This window comes from Brienomyrus brachyistius, chromosome 11, assembly GCF_023856365.1.
Source record: "Brienomyrus brachyistius isolate T26 chromosome 11, BBRACH_0.4, whole genome shotgun sequence".
Taxonomy (NCBI): Eukaryota; Metazoa; Chordata; class Actinopteri; order Osteoglossiformes; family Mormyridae; genus Brienomyrus; species Brienomyrus brachyistius.
The window spans coordinates 3098888-3120190 of NC_064543.1; the positions used below are offsets into that span (position 1 = coordinate 3098888).

Sequence of the window (21303 nt, forward strand, 5' to 3'; positions counted from 1 at the left end):
TATAATGTATGAGGTTTTGCACTATAGTGTGTGGGGAAAAAAAACAACACTCAGTTTTTCCCAAACACTCTTTGGAATAGGCAAAATATTTTTTGTTCGTAATCTGAAGGCTCTGGATTTATGCAGTATTATATGGTAGTGGTCAGATGAGGTTTTGGGCAAAATAAATGACCGGTGTCTATATAATATATTATGGAATTGTACCTGTGGACATAAAGTAGATAATGGGCTGTCACTAAAGGCTCACAGGAGTTTTATTTGGAACCGCTCTTACCAACCTACAGTGCTTCTGAATTCAGTAGATAATTTGCGACACTGTTTCATTGTTCTGTTTAAGCCCATAGCATTCGCTCTCACTCTGTGTAAGAGCATGGAGGATTCAGGAAAAATGAAGTACAATATTAATGTTTAAATTTTGTGCATTGGAGTTATCAGTGACATGATCGGTTTACCAGATCCGTCAATGTTGTGCTCTTGCGTTTGCCAAATTACTTTTTCAGATGCTTTTTGCTGTGTACAGAACGGTTTTTCCTGTTTACTCGGCAGCGATCTCCTTCGCAACGTACATGCCTCATGTGGGTTAGGGCCACTTTTATGATGGTACTCGCTAGTGGCCTGATATTTGGAGGCTGTTGAATGCCTTTCATTATCTTGCGGTGCAGGGAAAGAGTACGCAAATCTGTCACTTCAGCAGAAATATGAAACTACCCTTGATCCAACATTCTGCTATTTTTTCTAAATTTATTTGCTTCCAGGATGAGCTTGCATTATCTCAGAAGGCCTCTGTCCTTGATAAAATTGTCCCAGTAGTTGGTAAAATTGTAAAATTGTCCCACGACCCGACCCCGGATAAGCAGAGGATAATGGATGGATGGATGGATAGTTGGTTTCAGTCCAAACCACTTGCTTACACAGCTGGCCTTGTTATGATTAAGATCCCTACTGGTAATGTCTCTCTGTCTTTGGTCTAGAGGAGGACACATGTCCTGAGGTTTCTGGTGTGACATAGATTTTCTGAACAATCTGAGGGTACATGTATATTTCAGCACCTAATGAGTGGTACGGCACTGTATGCATAGCGTGCATGCTCATGAGAACATACTCGGGTGACAATGAGGATATGCCAGAATCTTAACTGCAGCTGTTTGCATAGTCATTGGCAAATCACTTATATGGTTGAGTCAGTGTAGCTGTGCTTTCAGTTGACATTTAAATCCATGCTGTTATTAGTCACCTGTCTGTACTGAAGCACATCTTCGCCGTCTTTCTAGGTCCAGCAGTTGCTCAGCCTGACGTAGCTGCTGCTAATACCCACTAGCACATTGATGTGTCACTGCCCAGTGAAAACGACCTTTGATAGTTATGGGTCCAATGAGAACAGAGTTGGAACTGTGAATTACCCATTAAAATTGGACTTCCTGTTTCTGTGCCTGAGGATAGTGTAATCGGGTATCATTGTTAAAAATTTGTATATTCTTGCATTCACCAGGACTTGCCAGGAAATTGTAAAATACAGAATAAATATGCATATCCAGCTGCCCAGATTTCATGTGCAAAATGCCTTAGACTTTCATGACTTCTTTTGCCAGACCAAAAGAGAGTAAAACAGAGAGAGTAAAACCAGTGCAGACTTTAACTATAATTGCCCAGTCTATGATTTCCTGTATGCAGCAGTGAGATCCGGTGAGAGTCATTCCACAGAGGCATTGTGGGAAGTTTCAGCTATCCCAGAGAGCAGGGATGATTACCTTCTCTATTGTGTGCAAACCATCAGCTGAATGGAGAATCTGGTTGAATCATGCACTGCTACCCCATCTCCATTTCTGCCATCTGAGTGCTGTCCAAGTGGATTTCCTTCCAGCATCTTTCTTTGCACTTTTTTTCCCCAAATCACCTTACTGTCAAATTATTAATTTTTCAGCCTTAGCTGAGTCAGCAACAGAGGTAGGCATTTCATATCCAGAGAATACAAATCCAGACCAGGATTTTGTTTCAATCAACCAGTTGAGCACAAAGAGTCAGAGTCACAGAATACTAAACTGGTTGGTTGAAACAAAAATCTTGGTCGGGATTTGTGCTCTCTGGACCTGAAATCTCCACCACTGGTCAGTAAAGGTTTGCGTATGGGTGAGAAGTTATATTCATTAGCTGATTCTGAACCCTGAAATATTCTAATAAAGGTATTGAATTTATGCAGCACAACCTGGCTGTTCATGTGGCATGAGTGTGTAAGCAAGACACTATCAGGAAAGATATGGAGATATGTGTTTGTTACCTGAGATTAATAAAAATGGCTCAGAATTAATTATCTGGCGTGTCATTGTGAATTTTGGATGGGAACATTATTGTCCTGTCACAGGAAAGTATAATTGTCTATTCATCATACTAAGGAATGGCATCTTTACAAACTTTTAAGAAAACAGCTGCCCCTATAAAGGTGCCCTACCTAATTATTATGTGTTCGCAGCAGCAGATTAGTTTAGTGTTCACATACAGTCCCATTTTGTATTATTCACAAGATAACTGTCTGCTGGATATTACTGAGTGCTAGAATCTTTGCCTGTAATATAATACACACAAAGGGTATTTTATCTGGTCCATTGATGTGGAATTTTTGTCTCCTGTTATTGACAGTGCAATTTCAAATTACCGTTATTTTATTTTTTTGTGTTTTATTCCTTCATATGCACTTTCCTCATGGATTCTTTCCTCTCCACTAGAGTCAAGCTCATACACAGAAGGTATAGGCAGATCCAAAATAGCAGATGGTGGGCTGTCCAAGCAAGTTAACAAATTAGCCCTGTTACCCTGCTGCGTTTGGGCACTGTTGCAAGCAGTGGCGAGGCCCACATTCAGAAGCATGCGCCAGCAGGTCAGCTGGCTTCTCTCCTCCTCCTGTTTTACCTCCAGTGCTTCTTGCTGGGCAGAGCATACAGTTTTAGGTATAACTATATAGAATCCTGTTGGATGTCAAGCGACCAAAACAATTTGTACAACAGTTTTCCATAGATTATCAAATGCAGGCTTGCTGTTCTGAGTTTGGAGATTATCCTAGGAAGTACTGGGAAGGAGAAACCCTGCATGAGAGGCCTGCTCATTTCAGAGTGCATGCACATATGCACACACACACAGACACACACAAGGGTAATTTAGAAGCATTAATCCAGCTAAACTGCGTGGCTGTGGACATTCATACAAATTAAGGGATAACATGCAAACTCCTCACACATACGCAGAGCCAGGGGCCAAATTGAACCCATAACCAGAGAGATGTAATGCTGCTTAGCCTCAATACAAAAATCCGTCCATCTCTCCATACATTTTCAAACTGCTTATACTGGTCACGGGTCAATTCAAACATGTCACAAAAATACGTTTTCCCATTTAATTAAACACATGTAGATGAGCCTCTAAAAATGACAGGTGTTTCACATGTAGGGCAATCCACAATATGTTTCTTCAGGGTCCCATGAGATATTTAAATGTCCACACGCATATGCTTCAATAAACAGTAAACTAACTTACACACAAATGCTCAGTTATGCGCACACATATGCACGGAAACACTTTTACCCAATCAGCTGTTAATACTCATGGGGTCAGATGGCCTGTACCCTGCAGGAATGACCCAGCCATAAGCCAGAGCTCCGGGGGGAGGTGGAGAGCATCCATCAGCACCTCCTGGAGCCAGATGGTCCTCACCTCCAGGGGTAATGGAGGCAGGACGCAGCCTCATTTTCTTTCTGATTCATTGCTCCAGTGGCCGATGTCAGGAGAATGAAACTCCTTTGTAGATCAGATTCACTTTTTCAAATTTAGCCTATTGTGAAGTGCTTGCATGATACTATCTAAGCAGAATGTGTAGCCAGTGCTGGATTGCGGACATGTATTCCTTCATTGTAACAAATTGGCCTTTCGCACAAAGCTGTGTACCACAGCAATCAGATGCTGCCGCCTAATTGAATGGCTGCACTTCTGTTACTAGAACTGTTTAAGGATATCAGTACTGTCCATCACCGAGACAAAATGGCAGGTTTTCAGCCTCAGCTCCAAATGGATTCTGAATGCCTAATGAAGGTTATTAATAAAGAATCCAAATCCAACTAGACACCAATTAAATGTCTGCCTTTTGTAGAATGGCTTACTGAGGGGAAAGAATAGGTCATAACTATGACTGCAGCAAGCCGCGGTCGGCTGCTCCCGAGTCGTCAACACATCCTGTGTTATTTATCACTTCACTTTATGTCCGTCATCTATTCCCTGCCTCGGACTGCATTAAGCACGCTGGCCCATAAATATGTCAGCGGTCAGCCCTTGACAACTCGCCTTGGCCCAGTTTGACTTCAGATATTTCACAGGAGGATGCGGAGACCTGCACAGGGAGGACATAACCTTAAGGCTCCTGTTATAGAATCTCTGCTCGGTTTCCCGGAGTCATTGAGCTTTTTTGTGGCACCGTGTCCCCTGAACTGTTGTGTTTTTGCTTCTGTCATTATGCAATGAGTTTAATAATGATGTTGATGCTATATTTTTGTACTTTTAAAGAAAAGAATATGAGATTCTAAAAATGAGCTGGACAGCAGCAGAACTGGCTTCAAGTGGCCTTCAAATATCATATTTGCTCATTGTATTAAATAAATAACTAAATTCTAGAGTCATTCTTGTCTGTGTCTCTAAGAAGGTTTGTAAGAGCTGCTGTTGTAGTGTGGGGGTGGGGGTGTGTCCACAAGCACTGCTTCTCCCCTTCCTGACAGGAATCTTGGAACTTCCCGTGTCTTGAAAGCAAGCGCAGGAGGTCAGATTAGAGGTTTGCTCTTGTCCACACCCTTTACTGTGTGATGGCTGTTACACTCAAATTCAGATACTTACGTAGATATTTTTGTCCTGCAAACACACCACCATTCAGCTCACAAACCCACATGCCTGCATGACATCACTTGTTATCTCAGTTCTCTGCACGCAAACAGGTTTTAGTAACGTTTTCTTTGTATGGGAGTACCTTCAAATTGCTCTGACAACTTTTTAAGGTCTTGGTAATGTTAAGCTTTCCCTGCACTAAGGAAATTTTAAGTTCCCAGCTGAAGTATTTAACAATATTATATGACCTGCAGTGGCTCATTTGATTTTAAATTAAAAAGTATATGTGCCTTTCAGCTCTGAGACACTTTTTGGTGTCAACATGAATTAACTCACAGACCTTTGATCTTTCAAAAGATACTTTCACACCATTACTGGCTGAACGACCGAGATGCTCACTCCACATGCATAAATGCATTCCCTTATTCTTAGGGAATAACCTTGTGAAAATCTTACAAAGCACCTGTATTTTATAATTTGTCAGAAACTGTTTTCCCCCAAGGTTATAGAGGGAGCAAATCACATTTTTCCCCACTATACCAAATATTTTTTCTTGATCTGTTGCTGTTTTTGTTCCCACTGGAAAAAAATATATATATATATGTCACAATCTGTAGAGGCTAAGGTAGTATAAATGTATATGAAACAAATCTGAGTTTGCTGCCACATTGCATGCCACATGAGCGCTGCAGTGGGAGGAACCTCCGGCTTTTGCAGAAATAGGGGTGGTGCATGTACCTCCATCACGCATTGTTCTTATTTCTGCTGTATTATTATTACTGTTTTTGTTTTTGCAGAGTAAGTTTATAAATATTAAAAGAAAACAAACATTACAGATTAAATACAGTTCAGTGCAACAGTGTTACACAGTTCAGGAAAATATTTAAAGCTATTTTATCTGGGTCATGTAGATTTGTGAATTTGTGGAAATTTGACGCAAAGGAAAAAAATGTATAATTTAACACCAGAAATTTCTGCAAATGAAGAGTAACACAACCAAAAGGAAGTAGCTATTTCTTCCATTCTTCAAAAAAATTGATATATTGATGAATGGCTAGAAGGATACTGCTTCAGTTGCCAAACCTCTCCTTGGGCACCTCAGCCATTCTATGTATTTATTACATTTCAGCCCCAGCTTAATTACGGTCATAAATAACAATGTAATTCAATAATGTTTCCAGGATGTAAATACCTTACATGCATTCAAAATTCAATAAGCAAGTATTGTAGAACCCACTTGAACGCCTAAGATTCAATTTTATGGTTTGTTTCCCGTTTTCCGTTTACGTCTCCATTTAATAAAATGTGTCAGCCGTGGAATTCCCACTTTATCGCCAAGGAAGAAGTCAAGTCATGGGTTGGTGGCCATTGGAGTCAGTCTGGTTCTTGTGGATTGTTATTCCTACTCACGCTTTTATGTGAAACAGATCAGTACATTACAGCTGAAAGCATCACACTCCCTCTGTTATTTTCTGTTCCAGATTAAATTTAACTGGTAAGATAATGTTAATTTTCTGTGCCGTGAACGGAACTTTTTTGTAAGCTAATATTGTTTTCCAAGGGATTCGAAAAATTTTCCCGCTCACTTCGTTGTTCGTAGTTTCTGACTTATGAGGAAAAAATGGAACATAAAGGAGGTAGATTTATGTTGATGACTTGTATTTGTCGGTTCAACAAGTAATACAAGAGTAATGTCACGTACGAGAGTTTTAATGGCAGTGAATATGACAAAATGGTATGTATGAGGTATTCATCTTCATCATCTATAACAACATTTGATGTAATTGTGGAGGTAAAAATAGAAGAAAATCATTTTGTTTTCGATATTGGAAGCATAGAAATAGGTCCTGGTGATTAACAGAGTAGCAAATAGCTGAATGGCTAATCCTGTAACCAAACTATATATGACAGATAGGTCTAGGCCTAAGTGTTCCCTTAGAATATGCACCCAGTGTAACAAGTTACAAAAATAGCAATGTAATTTTCTAGGAACTCTTTTGCTCAAACTTAATTCAGAACACAAAAACATGGAGAAAAGTCTTCACAAATGAAACTGTTACGTGCACAATAAATTGAATTATGGACAGAATATAAAGATAAGCACACTGTAAACCAATTTGGGTGTTTTGAAATGTGCTATATAAAGTGCTGTATAAGTGTAACATCATTCATTCATTCATTCATTCATTCATTCATTCATTCATTGGGTAAACCTGGAGCAGTAAACACTCCATATAAAATACTACTTCAGTCTTGGAATGTCTTACAAAGACATTTTTGTTACAACATAGTTTCATATTGAGTGTGCAGTACACAAACAGCAGCGCACAGCGGTCACATGGTTACCCAGGGCTTTATCTGTGGGGTGTAACATTACAGAAACAATGTGAGTGCATTGCTTGTGTTCATCAACAGTGCATGCCTGTCTAAAATACCTAAAAAAACCTGAAAATCACTAAAATTACAGATATGAAGTCTTCTTAGTTAGCCAATGAATATTCACACATTATGTGTACACACACACACACACACACACACACACACACATACAATGAAAGCATTGCTTGGCAATCAATCAGTTGGTTGACTGAAATTTTCTCATGGAGCCTCTTTAGGTAGGTGAAGTGCACATCTTTCTACTCCCTGACCACCAGTGGTCTGCTTTAGCCATGTCACATGATAAGAGTGCTTCCTGTTGGGCTGTGCTTATGAAGGAGAAAACCAAGCACAGTATTACGAGGCCTTCGGGAACCAGCAGTGTCAAACAGCTGCTTCCCCTGCTGCAGGGGAATGCAGTACTTACACCCCAAGAGCTCCTGCATGTCCTTTTTTCTGTTCCCTTTCTAGCAACATATATTTCTGTGTATCTTTACGGTTAGGGAACAGTCTCCTAATCGCTGTCTATATCACTTTTCTAGTCAGCAATCTGCTATCGTTACTCAGCATGGAAACGAATGAGGCAGAGATTGTTCATTCTGAATTGGTTACCGATGTTTCTTTATGTTTATCAAGGTTCTGTTGTCTGTGGGTGTGACTAAGTGATTGAAAGCGTGGTGGCTTTGACTGTTTGTGTGTGTGTCCATATGGGATGAAATAATGATTGCCAGAGCTACATCAAGGGCTTTAAGGTTCAGCTGTAAATTCTCACTAACCTTTACAGGCTGTGCTAAGCGATGATTTCCAGGCATCCCAGACACTGTAGTGTGCATGTCAATCACAAAAAAACAGACACATGAAAAACAGACTTGGACTGATTGCAGTCAGTAGCAGACTTGCTGCACCACATTCCTGTTCATTCCATGCGTCTCGGTCTCTTTTGTTCGAGTCTTTCTGCACTGTAATTTACCGTGACGCATCATCAGCAGGTAAAATGACATTTCTGTTTTCAGAACAAGCTGTTGACGAAATGTTTCTCTCCCACTCTAATTCAGAACTTTTTGCCCTTTCTGAGAAAGTGCAAGACTATATTCGGCAGATACTATTTCCAACGCCTGTCTGTTGCTGAGTGGCTTGCATGGCAAGTTGATCTGCTGACACGTATTAAAGCTGCAAATCATTTTCAAGAATTTGCTTGTGTAATAGTTTGAGACCAGAAAGAACTTATAGAACTTTAACTCAGAAAGGATAGCACGATAAAAATGTATGAGATGTATTTTTATTAACTTATTTACTTTTTTCTTTTTTTCATGAATGTTATATGTAGGGGGCGACATGGTGGTGCAGTGGTTAGCACTCTGGGACCCAGGTTCGAGTCTCCGCCTGGGTCTCATGTGTGTGGAGTTTGCATGTTCTCCCCATGTCGTCATGGGGTTTCCTCCGGGTTCTCCGGTTTCCCCCCACAGTTCAAAAACATGCTGAGGCTAATTGGAGTTACTAAATTGCCCGTAGGTGTGCCTGTGTGAGTGAATGGTGTGTGAGTGTGCCCTGCGATGGGCTGGCCCCCCATCCTGGGTTGTCCCCTGCCTTGTCCCCATTGCTTCTGGGATAGGCTCCGGACCCCCCGCAACCCAGTAGGATAAGCGGTTTGGAAAATGGATGGATGGATGTATGTTACATGTAGACCTCATTAATAGTGATAGAAAGTGCTGTGAGGAATCGCACTGTGAACATGAAGCATGCAACCGTGGTTTGCTCTCACTAGCCTTGTATGCTTGAGTGCTATCACAGAAATTGGTTATCCATGCCTGGACCCTGTGTTTAGAAGGATGTTTGCTCCAGTCAATAATACCGGACCAGAATTTTCTGGTTTTGTTCGCGGGGATATATGTTCAGACAAAAGCCTGAGGCCAATTTGCAGCTGTTATTTACTCTTCAAGAACACAGTCCTTACTGCATAATTGACTTACAAAACAAAACTTTATTTTTCTTAGAAATACAGATAATTTGGGGAGTTCTTTGAAGCTAAAACCATCTTCTTATCTGCTTGTATTATATTTCTTGATTTTCGGACTGGTTTTGAGCAAACAAAACTCCACTAAGTATTCATAAGCTATTTCGTACAATAACAAACCACTGTTTATCTTTTTTGGAATCCTTCAAATGCATGATTAAATGTCGGATGTTAGGAATGAATCTTGTTTCCTCCATGTGCTCGTGACTGCTGTTCTTTTATTTCCATGCTTGGTGCTGGTAATGTTTTCTTCCTGCTGAAAGGCTTGTTTGATGGCTGGTGATTCGAGACTGCTTTAACCCATTTTACCCACCAATCCCCCCCCCCCCCCCCCCCCCACACACACACACACACACCACACACACACACACACATGAGTTTTGTGATCCTTAGTAGCTGATAGGTAATGTGAGGGGACATTTTTGGAACATTACCCTAAGACGCCATGGCTTGGTCATTATTCACCACCATGTGGAACCTTCTGAAGTGCAGATGAGTGTCCATGCTCCAGGTCCTCCTGCAAGGTTCTCCAACCAGTAAAGCACATGGAATTGGCAGTTATCAAAATCTCATCTAATATGGCTTTTTGACGCAGTTCAGGCTACATCCAGCACTCATGTTTTCAGTATCTCTTCATAAACACAAGAGATTCATTAAACCTCCTCATTGTTTCCTTCCTATATTAGTCATTTTATACCTTCTGGGAACAAGCCGGTTTCCTCATTTGATACTTTCTTCAACCCCTCTGCTGTGCTCCACAATTTCATTTTCCATGTCCTGCTGAGTGACCTACTCTGCCCTGGTACCTTTTGGGCAATAGGAGTAATATGAATCCGTTTTGAAGAATACAGGCTCAGCACTACAGCCAGATAACATAAAATATCTAGTCATATTCTGAAGTGCATGATGAAAAGGAAGGCAGTTGGTTTGATACACGTGGGTTTTGTAGGAGTGTGAAATCTGCAGTCTTATTTATACCAGTGCATGTCAAAATCCTGTCACATAATGTGATTGCTGAAGGGTGCTTTGCTGGTTGATGAGAGCTCCATAATAAGTCGCATTTTTGTATTTTGTATTTCCATCCATCCATCCATTTTCCAAACCGCTTATCCTACTGGGTCGCGGGGGCTCCGGAGCCTATCCCGGAAGCAATGGGCATGAGGCAGGGAACAACCCAGGATGGGGGGCCAGCCCATCGCAGGGCACACTCACACACCATTCACTCGCACATGTACACCTACGGGCAATTTAGCAAGTCCAATTAGCCTCAGCATGCTTTTGGACTGCGGAGTACCCGGAGGAAACCCCACGATGACATGGGGAGAACATGCAAACTCCACACACATGAGACCCAGGCGGAGACTCGAACCTTGGTCCCAGAGATGTGAGGCAACAGTGCTAACCACTGCACCACCATGTCGCCCCCGTATTTTGTATTTTTTAAATAAAATTCATTGGATTGCACTCATCTCTGGGGCATGGTGTACATTGCTAAGATTTCTCTTTGGACGAGGTTTATTAAGGGAGGGCATATTTTCTGTCAGTTTGTTGGCAGACCATTACAGCTTTCTCTGTCATGGTTAGGGTTAGTTTTACGTGAGGTAGCCTTGAAGCTGTCTTTGCAAGCCAGCACTGCCAGAGTGACCATCGGCCTTTTGACAAAAAAACCCCCGTGAACTTCACAGCATTCTATAGAAAGGTATTCTGCCACATCAAGCATACAGCGGCAGAATCGCTCTGGCTTATCTCAGGGTATATTTGCTCCATGTTCAGAAGTCTTTGAAAAATCCAGCATATTGATATGGTTCTTTTCTACTTTACATTACCTTGTTCAATAAAAAAAAAAAAAACACTTTTTCTCCTCCAGGTGCTGACACGTTTATTGATTTATGCACTTCATTTATGCTGTGTCTCTTCCACAGCCCTATTTGCGGCCTTTGATATTTTGATCATGTATAACTTGGGATTCAGTCCTTCTCTGCAGGTCTCCTGTGGTGGGAAGCAGTTTTTGTAACTGTTGCAAAGTTGACTGTCTATCATCAGTTTGCATCACTTTGGCACTCCGTATAGCAGTCAAACTGAAGACACTAGCCTTAAAAAGTACCCACCCCCATCTCAGCTGTTTCTAGGGAGACGGGTAGGATCAGCACCAAGTAACACAGACTTGAATATTTCCCCCCCCCCATAGCTTTATTGTTTAAGGACAAACTGCTCACTGTATTACAGCTGATATGTGAGAAAGGTAACGCTTTTCATTAACTGTCCTTTCATAACGCGTTCATAGAGCATTCAGTGCACCTTCATAATGCATTCATAATGCATTCATTATGTATTCATAGGGCATTCAGTGTACCTTCATAATGCATTCATTATGCATTCATAAAACATTCATAAGCAGCAAGCAAGTATACCATAACATCCTAACATACCTTAACTGCTTTAATGTACTGTACATTAATAACAGACATTATAAGATGATATGAATATGATGTTTGTAATTATTATCATATCATTTTTGATTATAAATGTATTATGTAGCTGCAGTTAATGTAAAGTGTTATTGAAAGAACAATAATGTAAAGTTACCATTTTGTACAGTGTGCTTAGTGGCAAAACCCTAAATAGAAATGTACTCACTATGTCATTGTAACATAGTAAATTTGGTACATGTGGCTGTATGGCACAGTAACTTAGTGAGCTTGATACGTGTGGCCTTATGGCACAGTAACTTAGTGAGCTTGATACGTGTGGCTGTATGGCACAGTAACTTAGTGAACTTGATACGTGTGGCCTTATGGCACAGTAACTTAGTGAACTTGATACATGTGGCCGTATGGCACAGTAACTTAGTGAACTTGATACGTGTGGCCTTATGGCACAGTAACTTAGTGAACTTGATACATGTGGCCGTATGGCACAGTAACTTAGTGAACTTGATACATGTAGCCTTATGGCACAGTAACTTAGTGAACTTGATACGTGTGGCCTTATGGCACAGTGACTTAGTGAGCTTGACACGTGTGGCCTTATGGCACAGTAACTTAGTGAGCTTAATATATGTGGCCGTATGGCACAGTAACTTGCCATAATTGCTGTGAAATTAGTTCTAGGTGGTGCTCAGCCCTCGGAGTATACAGGATACTGGTCGTGCTGGAGCAGTACTAAGCAGCAGGCTGGCAGATTTCACCAAGACTTATGGCTGCTGAGTCACTGTCCCATGCTAGTGAGCACTGGTGCTCTTGCTGGTCTGGGGGTCCCCAGCATCCCTCTTGGTCCTCCGTGACTTGCAAGCAGCATTCATATTTCTCACACATTTGTCTCCATTCGGGAAGTGCTGTAGAAGAGAGACCTAAGCTTACTGGATTATCACACAATAAGGATCAGGAATCCATTACCCCCCCCCCCCCCCCGCCCCCCACCCAAGAATAGAACATCATTTCCTGGGATGAAGCAAAATATGTTTTCTCCACTGTAGGGGTTTGGAGTTTATTTATCTCTTAATGACGTGGATAATTGTTAAAGTTTGTCATTATGTATTCAGAAAGAAATAGACACCACATGCCCATCTCCCAGCTGACACATGCGTGTGCATGTACTGCAGATGTGTGTTTTTTTTGTGTGGAGTGTACTGTGGATTCATTCCACGGTGTTTTCCGCAGTGTCAGTGGGGAGAGCAGAAGCTGAGAGTCACCCCGGACAAACCCTGTTGCCCCAAAAGGCCTGCAGCTCTGATGGAGACCCACTAATGGTCACTAGGCCCCCACCTGGGAGGGGGGACGGGGTGGCGATTTATCACCACCATGTCAAGATGTCATCCTCGAAGTGCGGGGGTGTTATCTGCTGGCCCAGCTCTCATTAAACCCTTGTGCTGGTCGAGGTTCAATAAACCTAATAATACATAGGAACTGGAAAAAAATAATACAAGGAACTGGAGGAGTTCTTTTGTTTTATTAGGATCTCCGTTCTGTTACCAAGAAATGTGTATCTGCTGCTGGTTACCGCTGTGTCTCTATTGCAGGTGCAGTCGCTGCCATTTTCACTGTGCTGATCTGTATCTCTGCTTAGCCCATCTGATCCTCATGGCGACACTGAAAATGACTTTTTTTTTTTTGTCGTTATTCCATCACATTTTCCAAACTGTTGGAGGGGAAGAGTTTTACAGGAATCTATAAAACATCTAGTATGCATTTTAATTGCCGGGTGAATTTTCTTGTAGCTTGGTATATCTGTATGTAATTAAATGCTCGCTCCCTATAGGCGTTTTCCCCTGCTTTGGCCATCCTGATTTCCAAGCAGTTTCACCACATTTTTTGAGATAAAGATCCCATCCATCTTCCATTAATGAGCCCATACCTGAGTGCTAATGAGCTATAATGTGCCATTAGAGCTTGGCTGAATCAATGCTGCTGCCTCTGGTGGTAACGGACACACATTTGCATAAGGACGACACAGCCAGACTGTTAAGAACAGCCAGGTCCCTTCGATATGTATCAATAGGAGACCAGATCCGTTTTCCATAATAACGATCTCTTTAATAGTTGGCATGGTAACGTAACGCAGCAATTTTATTTATGCGGTTCATTTCCAATCTGCACGTCATTACTTACACTTTGTCGGAAAGCCTGGTTCTCGCTCGGAAAGGCACTTTGATTTATAATAAAGCGGGAAGGGCTGCCTTGTCACGCCACATGCTGCTTGTTTTAAGAGCTGCCCAGCTTTCAGCCGTAGCTGTATAACCTTTGAAACTGAAATATGTGTTATGGTAGTGTCTTGCATCGACACACTATTCATATTTATACGCCTCCGTAGATGATTTCGATTCATCGTGGCTAGATTACTGGTTTTATGGCCCTTGTAAAAAATAAATAATTTATTAGGATTGCTGTAGTTTCCCATCCTCACGGCTCACAGTGCACTACACAGTAGCTGACAGTCTGTTATTTCGAATGGGTTTTGGGTGGCGGCGTTGCATATACTTGGCTGACCTGTCACAGACCTAAAAGCCAGTGGGACTTAACCCCGATGGCATCAATAGTCACGATGAAGCTGTGTCTTTTGGCTGCATCGGGGGCACCTCCAGATCTGGGGGACTTTACTTCTCTCGCACAATAGTGTCTGCTGAGGCACAAAATTCCATAATAATGAAATGTTTTCTACAGCTTAAGGTTACATCAAAACACGAAGACCCACTTGACACACCTCTTAGATACCAATGCTGAAATGTAACATTGCAAGTTTGCCTTAAACAAGTAATGCTTCAAAACAGTGAGGATATATGGTGTTTATTGATACATATGGAAAATGTATGGGGTTGCCCTTTGTTGTTCAATCCACAGTTATATTTATGTTGAATAACATATATATGCGGAAAGTCTGCAGTTTTGCATACATAACATTAACTGTATTACAGAGGTTGTAGATTATCTAGTTGTCGATTAGCAAAAACAAACAACAATAGTAAACATAAGCTGATTTTTCTGCCTGCTGTACGCATATGGATTTGCTCATCTGTAGCCTTGTCTGAAATTCTGCTGTATTGAATGCAGAGGTGCAAATATAACCCATATGATGAGGCAGGTTTTTCAAATAGAGCTCAAAGTGCCTTGTTTGCACCTTAATATATATATAAAAATTGAATTTAATAATGCTAAACCGATAAACCACTAAAACAATTTAGCAAACAAGTATGGAAGCTTGTTAGTGCTGTTATATATGATTATAGTGCAGAATGTCACTGGACTGGCCTGGGTGGGACAATCATAAACTGCCCCCCAGGCCTGTCACAGCCACTAATGGATAGCATACAAGATTCAGTCGCCCCCCTTTTCCAAAATGCCTTGCGCCATGGTGGTGCACAGAACCAGCGTACCCTGCATGGTTTGGCGCAGTGCGTATGCGCGTCTGTGGGGACGTGGGGCTGTGACCCTCTGCTCTCAGAAGCAAATGACTGAGCCCCAGGAGATACAGTTGCAGTGAAACAGACGCCTGCGAAGCCTATTGATCCCAGCTACTTTGTTCCCGTCGCCCTGATTCCCGAGGCAGGCAAACGCTCTGAAAATATGAGCAAAGAAATTACCTATAAAGGGACCAACAGATGCACCTCCCAAAGAGGTCTACTGAGGTTAGGCCGACGGAAACGTTAACGAAATAAATTTCAGATTAAAAAGCGAAGCCTTTTTGTTAAACGCTCCTTAACTGGAGAATTATAGGTCTCTCATCGCTTCTCGGTATTTTGCTTCTTCCTGATGTCCCTCCTTCCAGAGCTCCGCCTTTCCACTTCAAGACTGTAATTAAGAGTCCTCCTCTGCAGAGCCTGGCCTGCACCCAGCATTTATTTTTGCTGAGCATCACTCCCCCTCCCTAAGGGACCTGTGAAAAGTGGTGGAATGGACACCTACGCATTGACAGATTGAAATAGAGCTGTGAGAGGACATGTTAATATATATGGGGGGGGGGGGGCTGCACTATAACAAATGGAGAGGTGACAGTCTGGACGATCCGCACTCTGGGAAGCTGTGAACTGCTATGGCCGAGATGTGTGTAGTCTGTTCGTCTGGGTTATGGATGCCTCCCTCTGACTTACCTTTAACTCACCCTTTCTTTTCCCTTTCTTTATCATGTGTCAAAAGGAGTCAGTGATGAAGTATGATCTGTTTAAGATAATTGCGTGTGCCAGTTGCTGCACATTATAGTGTCGAATAAATGATTTGCCGTACCTGCTGCAATATTTTGCCAGCTTCATTTGATGGCGCTCTGACCCCGTCCCCACTGCGAATGGACAGTGGTGCAACATTGCATTACTGCAGCAGGCCCAACCACGACCCACTGAGCAGACCCATTCAGTGTGCGAGCTCTTTATGGATGACCGACCCCCACTTCTGCCTGACTGCCCCCTTTCTTGCTGAAGTGAATTGTCTGTCAGAAATTGAGAAATACAAAATCTACTGTTGATCACGTCGCGTCGCTGTCTTTGTCGTCTTTGATTTGACCAAACTTGTGATTTTTGTCAGTCTCGTTCTACATGTAAGTAAGTCATTTATAATGGAGAGTTTCAGCCTGAATGTTGGCCGAGCTACAGCGCTGCTGCCTATGGCCAGCATCTTAGCAAAAGCTCCTCCTCTGGCCTACTTTAAACACATACAACACAGAACCACACGCGTGCAAAAATAGCTTCGCCGTGTGCGACAGAGCTCAGGCATGTGCAGGCAGTGTGACCGCAGCTGGAGGTAGAGAGCGCAGTACATGTAATTAGATGGTAGCGTGACAGTGGTCTTGCTTCTTGAATGGACGAGTGAGAACACAGAGGCTTTGGATTGAGGCTCGCATGTTTTTGTTTATGTGCTATAGTTTTAATGGGTTGTAGGGTTAATAAAGTAATCCTTAGCTTAGAAGGAGAAGGACCCTTTCGATCACTAGCATGCACTATGTCAGGGGCTTTTAAGAGCTTAGACTGCATATTCTTCCATGAAGTCGGGATGAAGCACTTAATCAATAAAACACATCCATTTTGGTCTAGGAGATGCCTACATAACCATTTTAGGGTAGAAGCTGTGGCAGTAGCGGGATTAGAAAAGCCCATTGCTGTAGAGGGGTTGACTCGGTCGTCACTGGTGGGTGAGTTAATGGTCAAGTTAATAAAGCAAGTTTGTTAAGACTTGAAGGTTGGAGTCCTACAGAGAGTCAGTGCTCATGACTCTGGGTAAAGCGAAGCACTAGACACATCCACAGGCCAAGGAGGGTGAAACCCCCTTGTCCTCCATATGTATCTGCCCAGCTTTTAATTAGATACAGTGTAGGGCAGCGAGTTATTTGGCTAAATGGTGCATGGACCTATATGTGGAATGTGCAGCTGTGGATGTGCAGCTGCGGATGTGCAGCTGCAGACAGAATGGATACAAGCAGCAGCCGGCTCCTTAGGAGACTGGAGCATAGCGCCTGGGTTTCTGTAAAGACCGGCGTGCGCAGCTTTTGACCCTTTGCCAGGGAGGTGGGCTGCATGGGTCACATGTGAGAATGTTATGCTCACCATGGCAGATGTCAGCTGCATCAGTCTCCTGCTCAGACAGCTGGGGCTTTGATCCGTGCAGAGTGTGTGACATTTGAGCGTGGCAGGATCTCCACGTGCCTTTGCCCACCCCTCCTCCCTCGCTGGGCCTCCTAATCTCCTCCAGCAGTTTATTCACAGTCGCACGTCCCCTAATTAGAGCACCTCCCCCACCGCCCACAAATGAGATTCACACACCATCACCTCCCCCCCCCCCCCTTCCAAAAGTTCTACCCTCGTAACTTAACACCCGGCTGCTAAGACCGCCGTTCTTCTCCCACCTTCACATTGATTTTTTCTTCATCCAGCCTCTTTAACACCCACCCACCCCAATTTTCTTAATGTGCATTTCTTTTTTTTTTCCAGGGCACCGACATGCATCTCACCAAGAACTCTTAAAATCAGACACTTTGAACACAGAGATCAAAGAGAGGGAGTCTTTGCCTCCTGCAAGATTGTTTAAAGATCCCCCCCCCTGCCCCACCACCGCTAGCCAGCTCCATTACGCATGACACTTTTCTCATTTTTCCCCACAAGGGCTCCCCTGGGCTGGGAGACAATTATGAAGCGTGGCAGTGTAATATTTCAGTTTCCACCCCACACCTTACCGTGACTAGCCTGGCTGGATAACAATTTCATAGACCTTGAAAGAGGGTTGAGCTGCCCTGTGTTTCATTGAAGGGGTGTACCTCCCTTCCATCCCTGTGTCCTGCACAGCCAAAACAAAAGGCAGCCACCTTCAAAGTGCTTCGGCAGCATATAGGCAGCAGAGGGACTCCTGTTTTATTATACTACTTGTCTCATGCTGTCATGGGTGGTGTATCTGATGGGCGTCTCTCCCACACTTAGAGCCACATAACGGGAGGCTAGAATTCATTCCGCAGCACAGTTCCGAGGGTTTTTTGCAAAGTGTAACGAAGAGGAATTTCTGGCCCTGATGATTCTTTACACGTTACGCAAGACGTGGCCATTTAAAAGATTTCAGTTAGGTTGCGAGTACATTTGTAAGCGAGTTAGAAATTTGTACACTTTTCAAAATCCGTAAAGCCGGATGGTGTGGGGTTCTGCAGTTAGCGTTCATCTTCCCCCTCTCCCCCGCAGAAATCCGTGGTGGACGGGGCCCTAAGGAGGGGCCACTGCGACAACTGCCCCTGTACGACACACCTTACGAGCCAGCTGAGAATGGCGGGGAGTCTGACCCGGAGCCCCCCCGGTGCCCCAGGGAGAGCCGGCTGCCTCAGGATGACGAGCGGCCCCCAGAAGAGTATGACCAGCCCTGGGAATGGAAGAAAGACCGCATCTCCAAGGCCTTCGCAGGTACAGAAGCAGAGGCGCTGCAAAGCCTCTCTGCGGGGAAGTAGCTTCACAACATGAATGTTGTGCTTTTTTATCCTAAGTATTGAGAAGTAACAAGACCGTAATGATACACCTGTGTGTAACTGGAGTGCTGTGTCATTGTTTGTGTCTCTATTTCCAAAGCAGGAAATGGAACTGAACTTGGAATTTAAATCTGAAATTCAAATTAAGTTCAAATTCTGCTCTACATAGTTCCATTCCCTAATTTGGACTGGAATTGATGAATGTATTCCAGAATGGCCCCAACTTTGGTGTGTGTGTGTGTGTGTGTGTATGTGCGTGTGTGCGCGTGTGTGTGCATGTGCCAGTGAGCTTCCACATTACACCACTCCTGCATGTCTTGGACATAACCTTGTCAATCAATTAGTCACATTGCCATTGGTCATCTGCGTGTTTGTGATTGTATGTGCGCCTGCTCTTCTATTACATCACTCTCGGATGTCCTGCAGATAACCTTGTTGGCCAGTCAGCCACATTGGTGATGGGGTGTGGTGGGTACTGTATGTGTGTATGGGTGAGAGTTTGTTATTTTAACTTTTGCATTTAAAAATTAATTTCTCATTGCTGGTGAGTGCTTCTCATCACTGTGTGAGGCTGTCACTGCAAGCTAATTAAGCGCAGTTACTGTCTTGTTTAATATCTTCTACCCTGCAGTATGGATAGCAAATTTATTTACATACATGGGTTTGTTTAATGGTCATAGTATATAACTTAATTAAACAAAAAGAAAATTCCGCAGGACATTTTTTTGACATTTTCGTCTCCTAATTGTTTTTCTAACCAATATGTGGTGCATTTATTTTAAGGACTTTTAAAGTCTTTCGCCGGTGGCCCAGTGTGGTGCAGGTTTCTGTTCACAGGCAGCATGAAACACCTTGTCTTTGAAAATATGAAGCAGAGGTATAGATGGGTCTTTTAAGTGGTTTGATTGGGTGTTCTTTCCACAGCCTTTTATGTTATAATTACCGATTTTAATGAACACACAACACAATGCTGTATTTCAAGAGAGAGAAATATACTCTCTTCTCCACTCACAGCGTTTTTTGTTTAGACTGATATTTTACAGTATGTGCTTTTTCCATGGTCTTTAGGTTCGAAGGTTTATAGTACAGCTAGTGATGTCTGATAACCAAGGTCCCTGTTGCCTGATGTGTTGGCTGATAACTATGGTCACTGGAGTTTTGTAGTACAGGTAGTATATAATAGCCATGCTAACTGGAGTTTTGTAGTATAGGTGGTATATAATAACCACCATGATCACTGGAATTTTGTAGTACAGGTTTTATATAATAACCATGGTCACTGGAGTTTTGTAGTAGAGGTGGTATATAATAACCATGATCACTGGAGTCTGCAGTACATCAGATGTTATTTCATGAGATCAAACACTGAGTTTGTAGTACAACTGATGGTATCTGATGACAGTGATCAGTTGGTTTGGTAATACAATTGGTGGTGTCTGATGACTGTGACTGATGGCGTCTGTAGTATCACTGATACTGTGAGCTTTGCTGTGTCTTGTGTTAAGGTTGCCTCTGTCTGTTAGATCAGTCAGTTGGGGTTTGGGCATGTCATGGTCAAACAGGGACTGCTCCTCACTGATGCCAGCCTGAGCAGCGGGTAATGTGTGCGTCCAATCAACTGATTCCCAACAGCAGAAGTCATACTGTTTCCATTTTCGCTTATCTCTCCAATCATAGGGGCTGTATACAAAGCGTGGTCTATTGGTCTATTGTGTGTTCATTTCAATACTTGTGTACTCATGCAGTGCAAGCAGGTACAGAACCCCTGTAGAGTCTCCCAATAAATATGTACATAGCCATTTATCAGTATGTCAGTGGTTCTTTGATCCTGTGAGAATGTCTTCGAGATGTTATTTGTATGCTAAAGCAGTGACAGAAGCGCTCTGTATGCAAAGTGTTACATGAAAATGCAACTGCATCAGTTCAGTTTTGACAAAATCAAGCAAAACATAGACGGGCCCGTCATTTGTTGGTAACCATTTGGTATAAAAAATACTGCACTAAATGTAGAAGGTTTACAGTCATAGTAGGTAGCAGCAAATGTAAAAAGCCAATACTTCATTTAAAAAAAAAGAAAGAAAATGTTTCACTTTAGGATTAAGATGTATGTACAGATGTCACAGATACAGTGACAGATAGAGCGTTACTCCTGTGAGAATGCCCTCTGCAGATTCTGTCAGCCTAGCATGGGTTCCTGCACACAGCGGTGACCCTCATCCTAACAGCAGTGGGGCTGCAGTCCCCCCGCGGTCATTACTCACCATGGGCTCATCTCCTGACAGATATGCAGCTAAATGCAAATCCCTCCTCTTGTCAGGTCGCAGTGGGGGTGTTTACATGCAGTCCTGTTAATTACTCAGACCCCCCCCTCACCCTCCACCCGGCCGCATGTCATCCTTGTGATTGATGATTGGCTGAGGGACGCTGCATCGGAATGTGACCCCTGTGAAAACGAGGGCGCGTGCCCATGTAATGCAAGAGGCACACACACACACACTCACACACACACACACACACTCACACACACACACACACTCACACACACACACACACTCACACACACACATACACAGTGTAGACGGATAGGCAAGCGGAATATGAGCATTGTTGTAGAGAATGCGTTACTTAATCTT

The 21303-nt window shown here is 42.9% G+C and overlaps 1 protein-coding gene across 3 annotated transcripts in view; it reads left to right on the forward strand.

Moving 5' to 3' along the window:
* Positions 1 to 21303, forward strand: part of LOC125704091 (SH2 domain-containing adapter protein F-like) — an 87649-nt gene that overhangs the window by 43714 nt on the left and 22632 nt on the right. For all 3 annotated transcript variants that reach the window (XM_048969412.1, XM_048969410.1, XM_048969411.1), the window contains exon 3: positions 18393 to 18608. In XM_048969412.1, coding sequence (XP_048825369.1) covers positions 18393 to 18608 — 216 coding nt within the window. The remainder of the gene's footprint in view (positions 1 to 18392; positions 18609 to 21303) is intronic.